Source organism: Falco peregrinus, chromosome 13, assembly GCF_023634155.1.
Source record: "Falco peregrinus isolate bFalPer1 chromosome 13, bFalPer1.pri, whole genome shotgun sequence".
Taxonomy (NCBI): domain Eukaryota; kingdom Metazoa; phylum Chordata; class Aves; order Falconiformes; family Falconidae; genus Falco; species Falco peregrinus.
The window spans coordinates 2,827,394-2,850,617 of NC_073733.1; the positions used below are offsets into that span (position 1 = coordinate 2,827,394).

Genomic DNA, 23,224 nt, shown 5'->3' on the forward strand with positions numbered 1-23,224 from the left:
GCTGTAAGAAGTGGTTTAGCAAAACATGATACTAGTTAGGAAAGCAAGGAAGGAGCATGGGCAGGTTTAGGTTTTTTTACTTTACTAATTTACAGGAACACAGCCCTTTACAATCTGTTTAAGACTGAATTTAAGCTGATTAATGGAAAAGTATTAAAAACTATAAACAGTGGAAAAAAGACTGAAAGATCAGGTTAACGATGCAGTTTATCTTGCATATGCTGCTCTGTTTGTGTGGATGGTTTCACTGTTCATAGGTACATGTATTTTAACATTTGAAACTCTCCAGTATTTGGGGTTTTAAATGCTGAGGAGAAAAGTTTCTTCATTTACATAACAACTTTGGTGATCTGTGTAAAACAGCATCATTTATGTCTGGTTTAAGCTTTATTTCATGTTTGCTTGCAGACTATGATGAGCCCAATTTGAACTGATCAATTACTTTAAGCAGGTTTTACTTGGGGGAAAAAGTAACAAAAGGAAAGAAGCACTTGATCCCTGTGTTGTGTGCTCTTATTCAAAGACACAGAGACTAGGAGGCGGCGTTATCTTTTAGTTTACAAGTTTAATGTTTGCTTTTTATTTGATGATAGGAAATTCAGTGTGCTGAAAATGCAATGATCTTTTTCGTTGCTTTTTGCATTTGTTCCAATATAGAGTATTCAGCGCCCAGGGGTGCTCAGCACCCCGGTCGCAGCTGCCCTCAGCCCCCACCAGGTTTTAGGAGACTTACTCAGCCAGGTCTGATCTCAGTGCGGTTTAGGGATCACAGTCTGAGGATGCTGAGATAGGGCATTTGCCTGAGTGAGAAAGGCTCTTCATGTGAAATGATGAGGAAAGCTGCTGTGAAATGAAAATCAATGTTCATTCACAAACCCTGGCCTGGGAGGTTCACAGAAAACTGAAGTGCCAGAACCCGGTTAGCCTGGACTGATGTTCACATTCATTCAGATTTCTGAACCAGATGGATCTTGACCTTCTTAAATCAGTCACCTGTAAAGGGCTAACCTCCCAGCGGTTTCTTCTGGTTCGGACAGATCCCAGCTGATGGTGTTTGGGAACTGGGACAAGGAGTGCTTTACGCTAGTAACTGCACTTTTGTTTAGGCTGCTCTGGTTTACATATGTACATTTTGGTTCAGAGCACTTGACAGCACCCAACAGCCCAGTTACCCTTTCACATGATTATTGTATATTCGGGATCAAAACGGTTAACACTTGAAATCCCTTTGCTTTTGAGAGGAACTTGGCAGTGTGTGGGGAACCATTTGTGACCAGTTGCACCAGTATAATAAAGGACTGTCTGGGCTGTAGCTGTTGTGGACACCACGGTGCATCGCTGGCAAGAGCATTGCCCTTGCTGTAAGGAGGGAGCTGATCCAGTATCTCCCAGAGTCATGCAACCCAGGACCCAGCCTACTTTCAGTTGTTGGCAGTCTCATGCTTTTACGAATAAGCCTGTTGCTCTCCCCTCTTCATCTTGCAGCTATGGGTAAACCAAGAAGATGGAGTAGAGGAGGGAACCAGCGATGTGCAGAATGGCCATTTGGATCCAAGCGCCGACTGCCTCTGTCTCGGCAGGACCGTTCAGAACCGAGACCAGATGAGAGCCAACGTCATCAATGAGATCATGAGCACGGAGCGCCACTACATCAAGCACCTCAAGGACATTTGCGAGGTACATGGGCGTTGTGTCACTGGGGTACTGAAGCAGGACACGGGATGGGCTGTTGAGAGCTGAGGACTGGTTTTGCCCTTGGGTGATGGTGGAAAAATATGCAATGTGTTTGAGTACTGTGTCTAATAGAGGAGCAGCATCTGTCAATAAGCACTGATACTTCTGAGGATTTTCTGCTGGATCTGATAATTGCCTTTAGTTTGTATTAACTAGAAGTGCAATTTTCTGACCTTTTTTCCATACCCTTTCACTAAAAAATGATGAGGTTGAGATCCTTCAAGCAGTACTCTTAATTAAAACCCAATGGCATCTACTTCTGAACTTGTGATTGAGGAAATTAGGTTGTAATTAATCCAATCAGTTACCCATTTCATCTGTGTCTTTCATATTGGGTTCACAATTTCCCTGGCTCAGGATGGCCCCCATTTGCCTTTTCTTACAGTGAGACTGAGAGCAAAATGTTTTCACCGTGGGAAATGAAGTACTTTACATTTAGCCAGTGTAAGGGAACCAGCAAGCAAATGAACTTTGGTGGCTGGCCCCATGCATCCTCAGCTTGGTGGTTCTTCATTATAGAGGTTCTTATATTATATCTTACAGAGGTTATAATTAACCTCTACAATCCCGGACTGTCCTGCAGCGTACAGAACTAGTGCCATGAGCTAAACCCAAAGTGCAGTGCGTGTGGTGCTGGGTGTTTAGGAAGAGGAATGCACAGCTGTGCTGGAGAGTGTTGCGGGACAGCTTGGACATTGTATGTAGAGCATATGCTTATCACTAAGAGGCAAAGTTTGTTAGCACTAAAATCAAAGACCGTGGCTTTTGGCTCATCCCTCTGAACAGTTTGGATTTACTGAGCTTGTGCTCAGTCTTTGCAGAGTCAATGTGGTAAAGCCCCTTGTGAATTCTGCTTAGAAAAATGTCTTCCTCTCTTCATACTTGCTACTTTTCTATTGACAAGGCAAAGCAGCCATCCAAAAAGCTTTTATGATGCTTCTCAAATACAGAAGAGTCTTGGGATTTCAGTTTGGAAACAAATGAGCTTGATTTCACTGTGCTATTTCAGTCAGAGGGCTTTGCATTGAAGAAGGAAAGATCTGCAGGAACTTTTCCATATATTGTTTCTTTTCCTGCATTTGCATTTTTTCTGTTGAAAACCTAAATAAACCTTAACTTGCGTTTTCCAGCCATGTCACCATGCTTTTGCCAGATCAGATTCTCAGCAGGTACAGATAGGTATGGCTTCAGTGACATCTGTGGTGTAACACTGAATTACAGCACCTAATGATATGTCCCAGATGTCAAAGAGATCTCTAAGGCTCTTCTTTGCTCTGGATGATGCCAAATGATATTGAGGGGATAAATCTTACCTGCAGGTAGAGCACCAGGAAATGATTCAGCTGCCTCTCATAAAAGAGGAGGACTGAAACGGGTGTTCTCATCTGCAAAACGATGGGCTGTCCTTTGCTGGAGAGAGCCTCATTGTGCTCGGTTTAATCAGAGCAATCCATTTGCCTCGAGAAGGCTCAGAGACAGCTCAGTCATCCCAGGCATTTGGGCATAGCATGATGTGACTGTTTCTGTTTGTGCATAAGAGGAGGGGGGCTGGAGATGGAGGGACGCGTGCCAGCTTGGGCTCCTCCCAGTGCTGCTGGATGAATTTGTGCAGAGGTGTTATTTGTGCCGAAGAATGAGTAGACACCAGACAGCCATTGATGAGATGCAGAAGTGCTGTTGACAGTGGCAAATTCCCCTCTTCCATTTGCTCTTTATTTTAAGGTGTCAGGATGAACAGCAGCAATATGATGTATTAGAGGGGATGAGAGAGGAGTTGCGGCTGGGTGGCAAAGGTTGAGCCTGATTTAGTACTGAGTTTAGCAGTGTGTAGTTATACTCTTGTTGCTGAGCTATAATGAGCAACAAATCCTAATACCAGTGAAGCACCTGAAGATGTGTGGTTTGTATCAGAGAACCGTAGCCCCTACTAGGTGATTAAGAGCCCTTGAATTGCTCTTTTCTGCCTCAGGACGTATCTCCACTGCCTGCTACTGTATTATTATAGACCGTGTTATTATTCATAATACTCGTGGCACTAGTCCTGCCAAGTCAGGAGCTCACAAGCTAGCCAGCACCAGAATGAAAATTACCTGCACAAGCCAAGCAGCTGGCTTGGAGGGGAATTCCCTGTCACAGCAAAGCCATACTGCCCTGACGACTGCTGCTGCTACGCCCTTGCCTAGAGTAGGAAGGACTGACTGCTGATTGGTGAAGCGATTTTGTGAAGATTTTTATTAGGGGTAAAGTGTGGGGGTTTCCCTGGACTGCATTATCAGGAGTGGATGGATCATTATTCTGAAATACCACCAAGGGGAAAAGAAAGAAAAAAGAATCTAGCCTTAAGGAAATATCCAGCAATAGGAACTTCAGGCTTAGCACTTAGAGCTTAGAAAAATAATAAGCTGCTGAAAACTGGGCTTTTATAATGGGTAGCAATAGCAAGCCTTACTGGCAGGCAGTGCTGCTCACTCCTTGTCGTGTGAAGCACCTCAAAGATGCACAGCCATCTCCAGGCTTGAAAGATATCTTCCTGCACCTGGGGTTTGATCCTTGAAGGATGCAGGAGGGTGTGGGGTCTGTCCGTGGCATGGCAGCTGTAACATCAGCAGAGCAGCTGAAGTGCTCAGTCAGGGCGGCTGCCTCAATGAGGGCAGAGGGCCAAGAAGGTGGTTTGAGCTGCAGCATGTAGTGGGGAGCACAGGCAGAAGAATGAGATGCAGGAGAGCTGCAAAGAACAGGGTGACATGCTTTGAGACATGAGCAGGCTTTGGACCAGCACCTGGATTAGGAAGACAAGGCTAAATTTAAGGAGGTGTTACAACAGAGAAGTGACAGAGCTTGGATGGGAACAGTGATGCAATTGGGAGATCAAAGGAAACCTCCGTATTATGAGTAATTTGGGGGTGGGAGGTTAGAAAGTCCAGCCAGCTTCCAGTGCTGCATTTTTCTCTTTTCCAAGTAATTTCAGTTTGAATTTATTTTTAAATAATATTGACTGAATTCCACCTAAGCATTGCTTTGGTGCCAGGACAGCTCTGAATGCTGTGTGGAAAACATCCTCATTGCATCTTAGCGTGTCAAGCTGAGTCTGTTGTGCAGAGCTGATGGTACAGGTTTTCACGTGGTCTGGATGGCATTAGCCTGACTCATTCTCAGAGATGGATAAAAACCACTTTTTTGTGCTGCCTTAGAGCAAAGCAGCATAAAACCTTCTTTGCAGCAGTGTGGCCCTCCGTCAGAGCACCACTTCTGAGGAGCTGCTCAGAAGCTCCCCCCTTTGTGTGCCCAGTTTCTCATCCATGGATGCCTGGCTGGAGGGTGACTGCAGAAAGCTCTTTGGATTAATGGGGATATATATTCTATGTGTATGTATTCCCCAATGTGCAATTTGTAGCCGTCTTTCACAGCCTGTTTGTGCACAGCTGGTTTTTCTGTTTTGGAGCTGGCTGCTTCTTGCCCTTTTGAGGCACAGGCTTGTGCTCCCGCAGGATATTTTAGGTGGGCCCCAGTGCAATCACAGTGCCTGACATTCTGTACTTGCTGGATATTTGAATAAGTGCTTTAGAGTCCTGACTGCCTGGGACCAGACATGGCTCTACTTTGCTTTTTCAATTCAAACAGTCTCAGCTTTGTTCCTGTGCTTATTCTTGGTATGTGCGTATCAGCACAATGCTCACCTGGATGCTGTGAGCACCGCTCTAGAGAACAGTATTTTTATAGCCCAAATGGTGCTGGTCCAAACTGAGGGATGTTCTACAGGTCAGTGTAGACAGCCCCCAAACTGGCTTAGAGATGGAAAGAAACTGGAATAAAATCACAACTGCCTTTGAAGGTATAGCCTGCAGGGGCTATCGTCTCCTCATTCTTTCCTTCACCTTGCTCTCAGCTGGACCAGAAGGAGAATGGATGGGTTGGCCATCTCTCCTGGCTGTCTCTAAACCCACTCTGGAGTGGAGAAAACTTAGCACTTAACCTCCTGCAAATACTTTCCAACTTTGGCCTATACTTCAGGGACTACATGGAAAAGTACTTTAAAGAGAGAGAGTTTGACAGCTATTTTTAGGTATTCATTGAGCAAAACACTCTCCAACATCTGCTCATCAGTCATATCCCTTCTCTGAGCAAACCTGATGGGATGGGCAGAAGGAAGATGACATTGTTTTATGTAACAGGAGTAAATTTACTGGAAAAACTATGCAGCAGCCTTCTAGCTGGCTCTTGCTGCGTATTAGGTATAAATCTTCAGGCTCTCCTTTGCTGGCTTGTGCTGGAAACCAACCATCCAAACGCACAAGCTGGGTAGAGGATAAGGCTTGGGAACTCCGTGCAGTCTTTTATTTTCCCCATGGTTTTATAGGTGCCTGTACAGAAATGTGCTGCTTCAGCTTCTCTGAAACACGTGACACGGGCAAAGTGATGAACCAGCACAGGGAGGATGGGAATATTCAGACGGTAGTCGCAGCCAATAGCAACCCCAGGGCTGAAAGATGTTCACGTAAATCATCCAGTGACTGATTTCACAGAGCAGCATGCAAAAGGAGAGGCAGGCTTGCAGGCAGCCTGCAGCATGCAGCAGGGTAAAGGTCCTAACACAAACGGCTTGCGGCAGTCTTTCAGCGCTGCTAGCACCAAAGCTACTGTCAAAAAGAGCCTGGCCTCGTGGGCAGGTGCACTTTATTTTTTTCCTTTCATGTTTTGAAAGCTGTTCTGAGATAAGCAGGTAAACTTGAAAAGCAGCATGGAAAGGTGTTCTGCATTATTCCTTAATGGTTTGAATTTTTATTTGCCCTGCCAACTGTCCTGCAACATGGGAAACAGTCTGCTCCCATTCCTCTTGGCCTTGAAAAATGAGAGAGGGAAACCCATGGAAATGAATCATCAACAAGCTCCTGGAAGAAGGTCTAGATTTAGTAAATACAGAAGGTATTCCATAACCCAAGCTTCCCAGCTGAAAAAGCCAGCAAATTCAGCATAACGGCGTCTTCTAGCTAAGCTGGACATCACAGAGGTTGGTTCTTTGCCAGGTCGGCCAAAGTTGCATTTATCATTCATCTGTTTGAAGTTCTCCCTCCCAGGAGCCACGTGGTGAGGCTGAAGGACAGTTTATTATAGCGTCCCAATAGTTTGCATTGTGGACCAGCAGCTGTGTGTCACCAGCTGGCGGTGCGTCTGTGTGACTAAGCATCTAGAGTTCCCAAATATAGCCATTCAACTGAAGCTGTTGGCATTTTTTTCCCTTCATTTTTTTCTCTTCCTATATAATAAAGGCAGGCAAAGTCATCTCCTGATGACCCCCTTGTTCCTTCTTCTCAGTCAAGAGGCCGCAGTCTGGACTAGGCCAGCATAGCATCTGATACTTGGCCTTGCAAAGTTTCTAGTCTACATCATTCAGACGGGTGAAGAACAGGGGGATGAAGTGATTTTGCTCAATGTCACACAGGTCAGTGGCAGAGCCAGAAATTCAGCCCAGGCATCCAGAGCATCCGTGTGTCACCCATCCCTGGACCACATGTGCTTCGGGCAAGCGTGTTTGAAGAAGTTCTCATGATTCAGCTGAAACCAGGATGGCGAGTTCATGGATAAGGCAGGGTCAGCAAAACAGGGAGGCAGAGAGAAGTTGGTGTGTTAGGCTTTTTGCCAGAATATTGATCCACTCGGTCATTTTAGGTCAGGAGATCTTCAGAGCAGTGCTTGCCTGCCCATTTGTGTTCATATGATGTCCAGCTAAGCTCAGGCTCAGTACAAGTGGGTATCATGGACAAATGAAGAATAAGCAAGGAGGATCTCTTTGTTGTTGCACTGGATCGAGATGCAGGAGATCTGAATTGTTCCCAAATCTACTGCAGATTCATTCTGTGATTTTGGAGAATTTTCTTAAACTCTCTACATCCTAGTTCTTCCTCTCTCTTTCCCCATTTGATTTGAATGTCTATAGACTCAGTAAGGGAGCCTGATATTTGTACAGGGAAGGGTACAAAGCCTGTTCCTCTGATCCCACTTAAAAAAGGAAGAAAAGCAATGAAAGACAATAGTTGAGAAAACAGGATAAAAATCTTCCCTAGTTTTACACTGTTTGGAGTAGTGTATTTCATGGTAGAATCATAGAATGGTTTAGGTTGGAAGGGACCTACAAGATCATCTAGTCCTAAGCCCCTGACGTGGGGTTGCTCAAAGCCCCGTCCAGCCTGGCCTTGGGCACTGCCGGGGATGGGGCACCCACAGCTGCTCTGGGCAGCCTGGGCCACTGTCTCACCACCCCCACAGTTAAGAATTTCTGCCTTGCATCTAATCCAAACTGACCCTCTTTCAGTTTAAGGCCGTTGCCCCTTGTCCTGTCACTACAGGCCCTTGTAAAAAGTCCCTCCCCAGCTTTCTTGGCAGCCACAGTAGGTACTGGAAGGTACTGCAGTAATGGAATGGAAGGTATAGAAAACAAAATTAAAATAATGCTGTGTTCCTCTAGGTGGCATTGATAGCAGCTCAGGCAGCTCCTACTGTGGCTCCCTTGCCCGAGCAAGCCAAAATACCTACCCAAGCTTCTGCATCGCCTTTGGCATTCCCACTAGGACACTCACAGGACAACAGCCCTCCCACTTTTGCCTCATATTCAGGAAGATGAATAGTGGGGGAGATAAACTGTGTCACCTCCCAAGTCAGGGAACACTTGAAGAGCATTTTCCTTCAACATTTCACTTTGTGCTGAAACAACTAGGGTGTTGCACCCTCCATACCCTCTTCCTAGACCAAGGGCAGGCAACCACACATTCATATAGTATTTCTCAGCATGGTTATAGAATCATAGAATCACTTTGGTTGGAAAAGACCTTTAAGATTGAGTCCAGCTGTTAACCCAGCACTGCCAAGACCACCACTAAACCATCTCCCCAGGTGCCACATCTGCACGTTGTTTGATTCCCTCCAGGGATGGTGACTCCGCCTTTTCCCTGGGCAACCTGCCCTGGTGCTGGACAACCCTTTTGGTGAAGACATTTTTCCCAATACCCAGTCTAAACCTCCCCTGGTGCAACTTGAGGCTCTTTGCTCTTGTCCTGTTGCTTGTTCCTTGGGAGAAGAGACCGACCCCACCTCGCTGCACCCCCCTTCCAGGTATTTGTGGAGAGTGAGAAGGTCCCCGTGAGCTTCTTTTTCTCCAGGCTCAACAACCCTTGTTATTGAGCCTGGAATGGATTTTGTTTTCAGATCCATTTTCTGATTTTGTTTTTACTTGCTCCTTCCTCAAGAATAATCTGGGGACAGACTCGGTATAAGTGTTTGGTTATTTCATGGATTATTCTTTTTTCACTCTTTACAGGGTTACTTAAAGCAGTGCCGGAAGAGGAGGGATATGTTCAGTGATGAACAGCTAAAAATCATCTTTGGTAACATCGAAGATATCTACAGATTTCAGATGGGTTTTGTCCGGGACTTGGAGAAGCAGTACAACAATGAAGACCCCCATCTCAGTGAAATTGGACCGTGTTTCCTGGAACACGTAAGTTAACTTGGCATTTTTGTTTGGGAGTTCTGGGGGTTGTTTTGGGGGATGAGGGACAGAGGGGGAAGGAGTAGCAGAAAAAGTCAGGAGGCAGGAACCACGCAGAATAACTTTTGTGCATCAGTACTGTTCTAGTTACATATCAGGGACTACTCCATGGCCCTCCATTTACTTCATGAGATATAGAGAGGGGAGAGTTTGAGGTGAGGCGTATAGCTAGGAACCCCCTAGTACATTTGAATCTCAACATATTTTCACATCCACCCTGAATCATGTTATGTACACACAGTGTCCCTCCCCTACTCCCCACCTTCTTTTGCTCTTCAGAATATGACTTAAACCCACTCACAGGCCAGCCTGATCAGGTCATGGATGATGAGAAGGCTGCTTCTAGGCTTCTTCATCATTCTTCAGGGAGAATGAAGTGCCGTATCACAGCTTACGTATGAGGTGCTCCAACCCAGGGTGCAGATCCTGTACTCTTGTTACCTCATTACGTACAGTCAGGGCTGAGCTGACAGCAGTTCACTTCTTATTAGAGACATTTCTGATAGACATTCATGAAACTTAAGCAAGGCATCCCTAAAAAGGTTCACAGCATCTCTCAAGCGACATTGGGAGCTGACAGCAGTTCACTTCTTATTAGAGACATTTCTGATAGACATTCATGAAACTTAAGCAAGGCATCCCTAAAAAGGTTCACAGCATCTCTCAAGCGACATTGGTCTTCTAATTGAAAAAACAGGTTTCTTTCTGAGAAGTTGCATTACAATTGCTCGTTTTTATCGGAGCCTGCATCTGTGCTACTTGCTTCCAAAGCAGCAGCATATTCCAGCTCTGTGCTACAAAGATGTAAGAAATCTTGCTGAGGATCAGTAGCTAAAACTTCATGTCTTGAGGCTATGCTGTCAATTCATTTAGAGTGACAATAATAAGAATTACTACCATTATTCGGAGGAATAGCTGACACTTACCTGTCATCAGATGGAGGCTAAAAGCTGGCTGATAAACTGATAAATTATCCCTGTTTAGCCATTTGGGGAATCTGAGGGATGAGGGAATTAAAATCCTGTTATATAGATCTGCAAAGCGTCTTGTTCCTTATCTGCTTCAGGAAGAGAGAGGTGTCAGCGCCTGGCTTTTGGTCATCTGTGGTGTTGGGAAAGAAACTGAGCTACTCTCTTCCCAGAGCGGCAGGTTATGTGGGCCCTTTATGGGACTGAGAAATAAGAATTGCTGGTCAAGCATATTTTTTTAAAAAAAGAAGCTGTCCTTTCTGTAGTTTGTAAGGTATTGGCCACAACCTGATGTAGCATCTGAGGCTGTTGACCTGCAACACCTGGGCTTATATCTGGGCTGTCTCAACTACAGTCTTAATATTTGTTATCGGGCGGTCAGTTAGTGTCTGTCTCTTCCTTCCAGTGTAATCTTTCTTTGACCCTTTTCTGCCTTGTCTGTGTGGCCCAGGTGAATCAAGCCTGAGCTAAGGGTGATGGACTGCCATGGGCCCCATCTGTGGTTCATGAGGGCAGAAAAAGGAGATTCCAACCAAATTAGCACAAAAAGACTTGTTAGACCAGTGTGAAGGGTGGGTGGGCATGTGTGTGAGGTGGTTTTATTCTTTGTTTGTTTTTCCCATCTTTGTTGTTTTCCAGCTCTCTGGTCCTGAGAAAATCCACACAGTGGTTGGTGCCTTGGGTTCCCTGTTGGTAAAGGGAATTTCAATGTCCCCAGCCCTAAACACTAGTCAGGTGCTTTATGATCTTTCAGGGAAAGAGCTCTAGCTCTAGAAACAACAAGGTTTTCATCCTGTATTACCAAAGGCCAGAGTTCTGTTTGGTTCTACCTTTACCTTTCATAAAGAAAATCCCACCACAGAATTTGAAATGGAACACCCACAACGCTGCACAGGGGTTCACTTTAACACACCCTGTACCTACAGAGACCTCAGTGATGTGTCAGTTATGCAGATCCCTCTCTGCTTCCCTTTTTCCCCAGAATGACCGTGCAGCACCTCCTCCAAGCAGGAAAAGTACTCTAGGATGAGTCCTTCCTCCTCCTTCCTCGGGGTATTCTTTCTTCTTTAGTTGTAATGTGTTCTTGTTGGCCAGTCGGGTGCTTGCAGCGCTTCTCTGATGTGTAGTCCTCTCTGTGTGAATCTGCCTCTCACAGCAAGATGGCTTCTGGATCTATTCGGAGTACTGTAACAATCATTTGGATGCATGCATGGAGCTTTCCAAGCTGATGAAAGATAGCAGGTACCAGCATTTCTTCGAAGCGTGTCGTCTGTTGCAGCAGATGATTGATATTGCCATAGATGGTTTCCTTCTGACGCCAGTGCAGAAGATCTGCAAATACCCGCTGCAGCTCGCAGAGCTACTGAAGTACACGGCGCAGGATCACAGGTATGCCAGTCTCTTATTTCCTGGAAGGGTTTTGCTCACTGCTCCTTTACATGGCTTCTGCACACACACAGGCATTGGGATTTTTTTTCTGTCCAGCTCCTCTCTCTGTGACATCTTGTATAAATTGAAGCAGGGCAAAGGTTTAGCAGACAGTTACAAAGCTTCTCAAAGCGCTGATTCTCAATGGAGCTGAACTCATCTCTGTTATAATCACACATGTGAACTAATTACCCTTGCATATACTTTCTGATGCTACCAGTTACACTAGAAAAATTGCCTAATTAGCATTCAGTGGTCAGAAAGGCAAAAGCCTACTCCTTTATCCTGAAGAGGACCTCAGCACATAGCAGGTAGAAGACCAGGATCTGCAACTCAAACCTGAATATGCTCAGGTTTTTCTGCTCTGCTTTTCAGCCTGATTCCATCTCTGATTTTGCCATTGAGTTTAGGTTCAGAGGAGCACCCAGCAATTTGATTACTTCCCAACATTTCCAGCATCTCCTTTGCTGCTGCTGAGGGCAATGAACCTGACTCCCTGACTTAGTGTAAATCAAGAAAAGTACCTATGATATCAGTTGTGGTGTACTGCTATAAAAATAAGACGGAAGAAGAATTAGGCCCCCTATGAGTAGATTTTCTCTTGCCTTGCCAATTTTCTTTCTTTTTCCAAAGCCATTTAAAAGGAAGTGTTTCAGAGAACAAAGAAGACCACAGATTTTTCAGAAACTTCTGCAAGTGTTTGATTTTTTTGTTTTTCCCTAACCGCAGCTCTAGAAGTGTGGAGAGATGTGTTATGAGCAAAGAGATGCATTGATTTGCTTTGACCTGATTCACAAGTTTGATTCATACTAGCTGAATGCCCAGTTCAGAATCACCAATTTGGACGTGCATTTGGCTCCAGATCCAATTTATGTTTTTTCCTTCATAACGAGATCAAATCAAACTTGGAGTGGACTCATGGGAACCTTAGGGCATCAGAAAGCAGCTCTAGGATCCCAAATGTTGTGGCTTTTTTTCCTTGCCAGCCATGTGATGTCCCCACAGTATTTACACTGTGACTGTGGCTTTACAATGGGAAGACATGAGCAGCCTCAGAGAGCAGAGCTCTGTGTTTTAAATTACCTTCTCCGAGTTATTTGGGAGCGATACCAAAGGGGATGTGGCCAGTGTGATTACAGAAGGGTTGGATTATTTTGGGAGTACATTCCTTTTTCCTTTGGGATGTTTTAAAATCAACATGTTGCTAAGTAATCAGATTCTGAATAGTCATATTCTGAGGAGGCTCAGACCTTTCTTGTCGTTAAGTAACAATTAGTTGATTCAGACTGAGAGCTCTTTTTTAGTGGATTGTGTCAGTGATAGGACACAGCCATGGACACTTCATTTCTCTTGTTTCTTTCTAAAAAGGGAAAGTGGGATCATATTTGCTTGCCTTGTGTTAGTAAAGAGTAATAAAGAATAACCTCCTGAAGCTGCAACAGTGCATGTATGAAAGTCATGGCTGCACAGAGAGCCAGCAGAAGACCGGTGCCTTACCTCAGCGCTGGAGTGGCATACTGCCTTTAGTGTGGGCGTGCTCTGGAGAGGGTATTGACTCATGGAGGAATGGTGTTATAACACAAAACCGGGGTGGGTCATACCATGCTTCCCTGTGGTCTAGCTCCTCAGATTCAAGTGTTCAAAGAGCCTGGGAGAGACCGATCCTCCAGGCAACCCAGCTCGTATCCTGACCAGCTTAATGCCATGAGTGGGGAAAGTGAGGCACAGAGAGTGTGTCTTACCACCAGATGATTCTGCACTGGGGCTGTGCAGAAAACTCAGGCTGCTGTGGTTGCCTGCTTGAAATACAGATGTTTTCTGCTTGCGTGATTCTGGCTTTGGGGTCAGGGCTGAGATGAGCAAAGCCTGAGATCAGAAAAGCAAATGACCTTTGGGGAGTGTCACGATTGTGACAATATCAAACACAGGGAAAAGCGGGATACCTGCAGGCTGGGTTACTGTCAGGGTCAGCTATGAACAAGAGACACTGAGAAGCCAACCTGGGAGCTTCAGCTGGGCCTGTTAATCAGGTGGTGAGCTGTCCTCATGCACTCGTAGTTTGACAGGGCTCACAATTAGATTGCAAGTCTGAAACAGAAGCTAGAAGATTATGGAGTGGACTAATACAGTGAAATCAGGCTCATCATTGGCTGAATTAGGAGTCTCTTAGGCACTCTGATTAGAATTTAGTATGTAGAAAATATTGTTTAAATCAGTTGAACCATTTATGAAGTAAGGCAAAACTCAGGAAGGACCAGGAGTCCCAATGAAAGCAAATAAGCCAGCTTCAACTAACAGTGGAATATATTCTTTTCTTTTTTTTTTTTTTTTTTTTTTCCCCTTCTTCACTGCTATGGTACTTGGCAGTGCTATGGATCTTCCCTGCACTAGGTCAGGACAACAGAGCTGAAACCAGAAACCTGAGCACTCTCCGCCAAGCTAGCATGTGATATTTGGAAAGAGTCTAGAATTGCATTCTGATTGAGCACGGAAAAGTGGTCATTGCAGCCTCAATATAATTGACAAACAATTTATTTACCTTAATTTCATAGTTAATGGTATCCTATTATTATTTCACCGGTCAAGTGCTTTGCTTCTGCTATTTTTTTCTTCTAAGTTTTTACCAGCTCTGCCACAGACATGGGCTAGGAGCCCAAAAAGTTCAGTCATGACTCTTTCTTCATTACTGCGTGAAAGAAAAATGTGCATGGGGTTTTCTCTTCAAACATAACATTGGCATTGGTGAATTAGCATTACCAAGATAAAACCCAGCTTGGGCACCGGCCCACTCCGCATGGAGGCAAGCGTTGAGGGTGTTCTCAGAGCCTGGCTCCCTTCAATTGCTTATTGTTTTGACATCGCTTCATTTGAATTTTTCACAAAGCCACATCTGTTCACCTCTTAAAGATTTACTCCAGCTTAGTATGAATTAAATATATGAAGGTCCTAAGTGCAACTTGCTGGTGTCCTTAGCGTTCCCGCTGCATAACTGAGCTGCAGTTAAGAGTGTATGAACATGCTATGTGAGAAAGAGGAGACTGCTGATGGGTGGCCTGACATTAGCCTCCCTTCTTTGCATGAGCGTAATTGCTGGGAGATTATTAGTGACTGTCTCTAAACCTACAACTCCCCCTGCCTCTACATAGTGATTTACCTGCTTCCCTAGAAGAACTCGTGGACATTTTGAAGACCAGACTAGCATCTCTCTGGCATAGTTTTGTGTCTCCTTTACACAACAAGGCACTCTGTTCATACCGATGGCCCCACAAAGGAAGGAACAAGAAATTCTTCATTGCGTATTATGATGGAAATGTCAGACAGCCCTTCCTCTATTCTTCTAATCTTTGTTGAAGGACCAGTCTGGATGTTCTGGAATTCGTAGGATTTTTTTTTTTTAACCTCAGCTAGAATTTTGGCATAAGAATTGAATAACAATTGAAAATACATCTGAAGATTTCATCCAAGAAAGGATAGCAAAATAGCAAATAATATTGTTGTATATCACATTGTGATTGTTTCTTAATATTTACCCTGTTTGGATCACATGGGGAAAGGAATCAAATTCACAGCATTCACCCCTATTTTAGCTGTCACCTGTGCAATTCCTAGCAATAATCAATAAAGCCATTCCCCCTGCAGCTGCCCAAGATCACAGTTTTTCTCATTAGTCAGCGATCAATATCAACCCTTAAGTTAATAATATATTATGGTGGCATTATAGCAGCTGGTCTTGTCTGTCTTTCCGATTGAAATGAACATTAAGGTTCCTTGGAATGGAAAAGAAGGCACAGGGCAGAAATCAATAGCATTGATTTCAGCATCACTTTTTGAAAAGACTGATCATCATCTTTGCTGGCCATGGCGGGAGGCTATTTTCACTCTTTGTTATTACACTCACAGGCCCATCCAGGAAAAAAAACCCACAATTGCTTTGATTTGCTCACCTGAAGTCTGCAGTGAGAGTGAATGCCATGGGATAAATGCTTTGTGGCACTCCTGGAGTCACCTTACGGCTTGAAAGGTGCTCCAACCTTGTGTCTAATCGAAAAATATTTTCTAATGTTCATTTTAAAAATGGAAGAATCCAGGCTCAAAGACACAGGCTATAAAAATGTTCAGACTGTCTTTTGGAATGCTCTTTAGCTGAGCACCTTAAGACTTTAAAGAGCAATATTCACAGCTGTTGCATGTTGGGTTGCAGAAGCTAGACTCTACTTGTTACACTAATGAAAACCAGCTGAGGGGTTGGCTGGCTTCTCTGTCTCGTACACATGCAATTTTAGTTTCAAACAAGCTGCTCTTTTGTGATGATCCAGAAAGACATTGCTGATGGAAAAAATACAGTATCGTAGTAATGAGTGGCAAATCCTACCTGCATTTCTTTCTAAAAGGATGGTGAGATTATGCTGCTGCTAATGATAGACTCCGGTGCATTTCCGCTGCTCATCAGGCTCCATTTCATGGATTTTTCTTTTGTGTTCAACAGTGACTACAGGTATGTGGCTGCTGCTCTCGCTGTCATGAGGAATGTGACTCTACAGATCAACGAGCGGAAGCGCAGGCTGGAGAACATTGACAAGATAGCTCAGTGGCAGGCCTCTGTGCTGGACTGGGAGGTACGGTAGAAGCTCAACCCTGATTTAGATGCTATAAACCTGGAAAAAGTAAATTCCATGCAGTTGTTGAATTACCCAAGACCCGTATAGTTCATTTCATACAATCTGGTCTTCGGATTAAGCTTGGGACAGAGAAGACACATATTTACAGACTTGGGAGATGGCACATAAGATGTAAAATATTAATGGTACTCTGAAGAAAATCTAGGGTACAGTTCCAGTTTCATCAATAGAAATCTGGAGTAACTTTTGCAATTGTGATGCTGTTGTCCTGGGAGTAAGTAAGATTTGGATCAAACTCTGTGTGCATTCTGGCTCTGTGCTTTGTCATGAGGGAAGGAGCAAGGAAAGAGGTAGCAAAAAGCCCTAGGAATTGTTCCAGGTTAAGGAAATGTAGAAAACTTTTCTGGTGGTTGCTTTATGTTTAGAAGTTAAAGCATTAAGCTGAAGCTGGAGATGCTATTTGCACGTTTAGAATGAGTACCCACTTAAAGATATTTCTGAACCAACTCCGTGTAGTGATTGTATAATCAAGGAGCTAAGAAACACAGGCAAGGCAAAGTCAGAGCGAGGGATTTCTCACTAGCAGGCCTTCAGTCTCCTGCATTTTTGCCATGTGTTTAAAAAAAAAAAAGCCATACAAAAATTATGTTCTCCTTTTCTTTTCATCCCAAATTTCTTAAAAATCATTGTGTGAATGTAATCTGTAAATAGGGGTTTTGAAGCAGACCAAGGACAGATGTTTTTGTCATTCCCTCTGTGTTGTCATCGCTCCATGTGTTTAGCAAGTAGATACTCAGAATGATGGAACAGCCTTTCTTCTTCCTCACAGTCACGAAGATCTGGAATAACTCCAAATTCAAGTCAATGAGATCATACTATGTAAATTAGTATAAGGGAAAGATGCATTAATCTTTCAATTGTTTTTTTCCTGGAAAAGATCTAGGAAGGCTGGGAGGAGAGGAAGAGAAATACAGGTGCATTACCTTCTGATAGTGTATCCTCCTTGACTGAATTAGTTTCATTGCTATAATGAAAGTTGGATTCAAACCTCTTGATAAAACATATAAATGCAGCAATCATAGCTGGTTCTTAAATTATGACTGGTTGTGAGAGCAGAGAATGCAGATGATTTGCTTGATTGTTTTACTGTTGTTTACTGTGAAGAAACCTCTCTCACTCACCAGCAGACTCATTTTCAGAATGAGAAAGCTGCTCTCAAGGAGGCACAGGGCCATCAGATATATCTTCAGCCTTCAGTATATTCCATGTGATGAGCTAATGTGTGTAATTTGTAAGAAATGTTGAGACCCTCATTGTAAATAAATCTGGATTAAGGATGGGTCAATTCCAAGTCAGTGAATATTCATGTGTGAGTGGAAAGCCAAGGTGACCTCCACATAGGATCTGTGGAATAGCAGTTTCTTTTTCTCTTCCATTAGCTCAGTTGATAATTCATTTTTATTTAGCCATATCCTTGATAATTCATTCCTGCTTAGCTTCAGTTATATCCTTTATAATTCATTCCTGCTTAGCAGTACCCATTCTTTATCTCCATCCTTCCTCAGGAATTTGCCAAATCATTCTTCCAGGCTTTTTTCAACTGTTCCAAATTTTAAGCTCAAATATTGCAGCAACATCCTTCAGTTTCTCATAATACAGCAAAACCTGCTGTTGCTGCTGCTCAGAGATCCAATGGGAATAAAGCTACTGCCCCCATTCACAGTAAAACACCCTTTTTGGCATTTCTGTTCTGTATTTTGGATCAAGAAGAGCCACGGAGTTGTGATGAGAACACTAGAGGATGGGAGCTGGATCCAGCAGAGGACTTCACTGCTTGATTCTTTCCTCTAAAGTATCTTCTGAATCATCAGATCCAGCCCCCACTTCACAGATGTCCATGTAATGGCCAGAAGGATGCACAAAACACCACAATACTCAGAAGTTAACTATAATATAATGCAGGAAGAGAGCAGGAGAAATCAACAGCAGTGCTGGATGCTTAGGTCTGTCCTAGATCTGTGCAGATACTCTCTGTAGGCATTGCAAACCCAAGCTGCTAACCTCCAACAGCCCCCCCCCCCCAGCTGATATCTATGTGTAGGAGATGTCTTCCAGGACACAGGCTATCAGGCTGATCTCTCACCGAGCCTGCCAGGGTTCAGGCCCTTGTCTTCTACACAGAGGCTGTTATAGAGTAGAAGAGGGATTTCCTGGAATGTCTCCCTAGCATCTTCCACTCTGTGGGGAACATGCATCTGTCTTCTGGGCTAGAGAGTAGAAAACCACAACTCCCGGTTCATCTTTGATGGAGGAGGCTCAGCTGGGAGTGACCTGCTGTCAGCTTTGTGCTTCTACAAATTCTTGTCCAGTTATAACAAGTACTCACTGAAAGAGAGAGGAACCCACAGCATTACTCTCACATCTTTCTGTGGCCCTGTTCTTGCTCTAATTAGTCTGTCCCCAAAAGCACGCCCTGTTTGTCTCTCTGTGTGTCACAGTGGCTTCCTCATCTCTTCTGCTGGCACAGCAGTGTGAACAAGCAATGGCAGCGTGGACCCAGGGTGTACAGCACAGCCTTCCTTGAGACCATCTGAAAAAAGCACTAAGTCCAAGAAAGCAGGAACTAAGAGAAGAAAATCATCAGTTCAGACTTCTTTCAGCAGAAATTCAGCCAGGGCACAAGATAGAGAGAATCTCAGATTCCCACTGTAGGTGAATTATTTCAGCAGCAGCCAAGGCTAAATGTTGAAGCATGTTGAAGTCTTTCATTTGAGGAAATGTCCGGTTTCCCTCAACATCTCTAGCCTAACGATGTTGACTCTGATTTGAAATTGCATTTTCACTTCTAAATTTACCCATGTTTTGTGGTGACATGTTGGAAAAAGATTTTGAAAGAAGAAAAAATCCAAACAAACCAAAAAATATTTAGTGAGTCAATATTTGAAATGTTCTTGTATACAAAGTGTGTGTACACATTTTCTTGCAAGGAGAGGGTGCTATTGGGAATGTATAAATATTGCTGATCCTAAAACAAATAGAAAAATTAGGGGGCATGTCCTAGCTGATTTAAGCAGAAGGGATTTTACTGAATCCCATGGAGCTGTGCCTGTGTGTTTCAGGAATCATTTTTATCCCTTAAGATTTTTCGCATGGTCCCATGAAGGTGAATTTTGGTGTTAGCATTTGAAAAATGCGAATATCTTTGAGTTAACTGAGGCCGTTGTTGGTTGTGGCTTTTTCCCAAGAACTCACAGCAGGGCATGACGGTTTGAATTGCGAATGGGACCCAGAAAGGGTGGCCTGACTCTAGTGGCAGCTGATAAGCTTGCTGTGGCAGCCAGGGCGTGAAGTCTTAGGGAAGTATTGGCAGCTTTGGCAGCTTTATACAAGTAATGACTGAGCAGAATCTTAAGGGGAGATTCTGATCTCACTGACTACTGCAAATTAGAAATAATCCCAATCGCTTTGAAATGTATTCCTGTATAATTTGTAGGAATGTGATCTTGACCGAAAAGCCTGGATTGGAATTCTGTCTTGTATGACTCACTTCTTTATTTTGTAACCTTAATTTCCAATATATAAACAGACGTAGAGAGGTGCTGCCCCTGCCTACACTGAATTCTCTAGTGCCTTTTGTCCTTTCGGTTGTTAATGGTGCAGAATGTAGGGCTTCCACCACCTCCTGCCGAGACCTTTCAATGTCTGAGAGCTCTCCTTGTTATGAAGTGTTTCCTGATGTTCAACCTCTATTTCCCTTCGTGCAGCGTCATCCCCTTACTTGTAGTTAAATACCCTCAGATCAAAACAGCGACATTTGGAGGCAGGCCGGCAGACCCAGCACACAGAGCTGGCTGGAGCAGGTTCAGAACAGCCTGCGAAGTCTCCTCTGGATCAGACTTCAAACAGGCCAGACAGAGCCCATGCTGGGTGGCCTTTACGCGCTCAGTCCCTTCTTGTGCTCCTGCCCTCTGAGAGAGTGTTACAGATCTCAAAGGTTAGTGGGTAACATCTAGAGATATAGATGCACACAACGGTACTACAAAGAGATTATTTCCACAAAGCCCATCATTTCTAAGCCCTTGCATGCCCCAGTTTGGGCAGTGCAGTATTTACAGGCACACAAATGAGGCAGCGGGAGTGAAGGAGCGGTATGTCCCTGCCTTCCTCTGTCTCTCTGCTCCTGTGCAGTCTTTGCTGGACTGCCACCAGAGGAGCATGTTCACCGCTGTCCTGCCTTCCTTGTGGCTCCTGTAAGCCCATGATGGCATGCTGGCAAGTGTGCTGCAGTGCCCAGCTCATTGCGGCGCTGCTCCTGGGCAAGATTTGCAGCTTGCTGTTTGTTTGGCATGACTTAGGTGCCCACCACAGCCTTGAGTGCGACTGCACCCTTGCTGGGTGCCCATTACAGGTGATGTGGAGATGGAAAACAGGTCTGTGCTTTGGCATACCTCAGCTTTGTTGTATGCCTTTTCATAAAGCTCTTGAACCACATAAAAATAAAATGAAGCAGCGATCCCTGCAGCATTTCAGGCTCTCTCTCCGGCCCTCGTGGCAGCTGCCAGCAACATGTTCCTCCCATTCAGTCCAAGTTTTTTCTCAGAGGAGGGAGGCAATGTGGTGCCCATTCCCTGGGAGGGGATCTGTGGAGGTCCCCAAGTCAGTGGCGGGATGTTTGGTGCAGGGGAGAGCCTTGCTCATCAGCTTGGATTAGTTTTAACTTGCTATTTAAACAGATTAGTTTGGTTTATGTAGATACCTGGATATTTCTACCCAAGATTCCCATGGGTTGCCACTTTGGCAGGTTTCAAGAGTATTAGATTTACATGAAGGGGAAAATACATATACTCGAGAAATACAATGAACACTGTCCTTTTAAATTTCTTTCCATTCTTGTTATTTACGGGTCCTTTAAATCAAGACTTTGTGCCCTTAATTGTGTAATATGTAATAGTTGGCCTCAGCCTAATATTATGTTACTGAATCCAAGAATGACATGAGGAAAAAAAAGATGCATGCAACCAACGTACTGTTTTCAAAGTGAAGACAGCTTGATGAGAAATCATCCTGGGGAAAAAAATCGTATCAGGGACTGAAACGGATCCTTCTTTTTTTCCTTCTTCTCCCCCCCACCCCCCCCAGCAACAGAAGGTATCAAAAAATGAGCCTGCTGAAAAGGACAACATTTCTCTTGCTTTCCTTTTTCTGATCTTTCTGTAGCCCAGAGTGCTAATCATCCTGTCAATCTCTAATTAAAGAACAGCAGTGTCAGGCAGAAGAGAGCCCTGCTCGCTGAATGTTAACTACTGAAGGGGATTTTGTGCCCAGCGGTGACAGCAAAGAGCCATGTCAGGAGCTGGGCTCGGGCACAGGGGAGCGGGTCCGATGGGCTGCTGAGCGCTGCTGAGCCTGGGACAGCATCTGCTCAGGGATTGCTCATGGGGCAGAGTGGGGCAGGCCGGCAGGTGTGACGTGCTGCAGCTCGCAGTCCCACGCCCGCCCTTGTTATGCTGGTGCTCCCAGCGGTGTTTCTCTCATGACACTAGTAAAAACCCTTTGGTTCCTCCCAGTTCCTTGTTACAGAAAGTGGTGCACATAGCACAACTGAGGAGCTGTGGATTGACATCTTCCCGTAGCAGCAGCAGCAGAAGAGCTGACCCTCTGCTGCAACCGTCAGGATTAGCCCTAGGACTTGATATGTCATTCTACTGCTGGCAAGCTCAAGGGAGCATGAAGCACACGTCCAGCCTAGGTCTGGGTGACCTTCTGCTCCCATGATTGCACAGCAAGTAGTTGGGACTCTGCCTGTGATTACATGAAGAAAAGGAGTCAGCTTTCTTTCTGCTGCCCTTTGTATGTAGCAGGGTGCACAGCGAAAACCCTAGAAGCAGGCTGGGGAGGGCTGAATTTTTTTATTATAGGCTTATAGGATAGCTCAGGTTGGAAAAGACCTCAGGAGGTCATCTAGTCTTCTCTTGGCCACTTTGGCAGTGTGCGCTGCTGAAGTCAATAGGACATCTGCAAGTGCAGAGTAACTAAAAGTTCAGCCTCTTCCTTTTTTAGCCATATTTATCTTAACTTATAGAAGGTTATAGATGATCCAGCCTCTCTAGGAGTTGCTTGGAAAAAAGTGGAAAAGATGATTTTTTCCTAGTTTTGTATAGGATTGGAGGGATCCAAGCCTAGGAGTGGCTTTGGAGAGGCACTGCAGAGAGCCTGCCTCAAGTCAGGACCGAGTCTCAAGGTGTGCTGGGGTAGTTGCGTTAGCAGCGGAGCAGAAAAGCAAATGCTTCCCTCCTTGCCTGCCACCCTGCCGCTGACCCTGTCAGCCCCCTGCTAGGGACGCTCCACTAGCAGAAGACAGTTCATGCTATTCAAAGAGGTGGTATAACTGTGTCGGGGAAAAATAAATGCCTTTCAAGGTTCACTGCATCTGCTCGAGGAGGCTCTAGCAGCGCAACCATGCTGGTGTATTGCTACAGCAGCCCAGGGCTTGAGGAACAGGCAGGGCCATGGAGATGCTGCTCTTGGGGACTGCAGGCTAGTCCAAAACTATTTGCAATATATATTTCCAAATTTGCTAACCCAGCATTGGTAATCATCTATTTCTAGCCTATGAACTGTATATAAATTGCTTTTCCAACAGAAGAAATGCAATACAAATCCTATCATTTCAGATCTGAATTTTTTTGTTTTATATTGCTTGCAGGGACTACATAGTTTGGGTTCAGCTAATCAAGTAGAAGTGTTTACAGAGTCCTGTGTGTCCTCAGGCTTGAGATGCTACCACAGGAGTAAAAGACAAAACTGGCTTTCTATTTTTAGCAGCCAGCCTCTTCTAGGCTCGCCCCCTCTCATAAAAGCTCCCATCCATAGGCTTGTACGAATCTGCTTCATATAAGCTCATGTTTAGCCAGGAAACCCCACAGTTTCGG

General features: G+C 44.6%; 1 protein-coding gene across 10 annotated transcripts in view; it reads left to right on the plus strand.

Annotated features, from left to right (window-relative positions):
• Nucleotides 1–23,224, plus strand: part of ARHGEF9 (Cdc42 guanine nucleotide exchange factor 9) — a 221,650-nt gene that overhangs the window by 164,456 nt on the left and 33,970 nt on the right. For all 10 annotated transcript variants that reach the window (XM_055817993.1, XM_055817994.1, XM_027784197.2 and 7 more), the window contains 4 exons: nucleotides 1,486–1,677; nucleotides 9,047–9,226; nucleotides 11,402–11,634; nucleotides 16,160–16,289. In XM_055817993.1, the coding sequence (XP_055673968.1) occupies nucleotides 1,486–1,677; nucleotides 9,047–9,226; nucleotides 11,402–11,634; nucleotides 16,160–16,289 (735 nt within the window). The remainder of the gene's footprint in view (nucleotides 1–1,485; nucleotides 1,678–9,046; nucleotides 9,227–11,401; nucleotides 11,635–16,159; nucleotides 16,290–23,224) is intronic.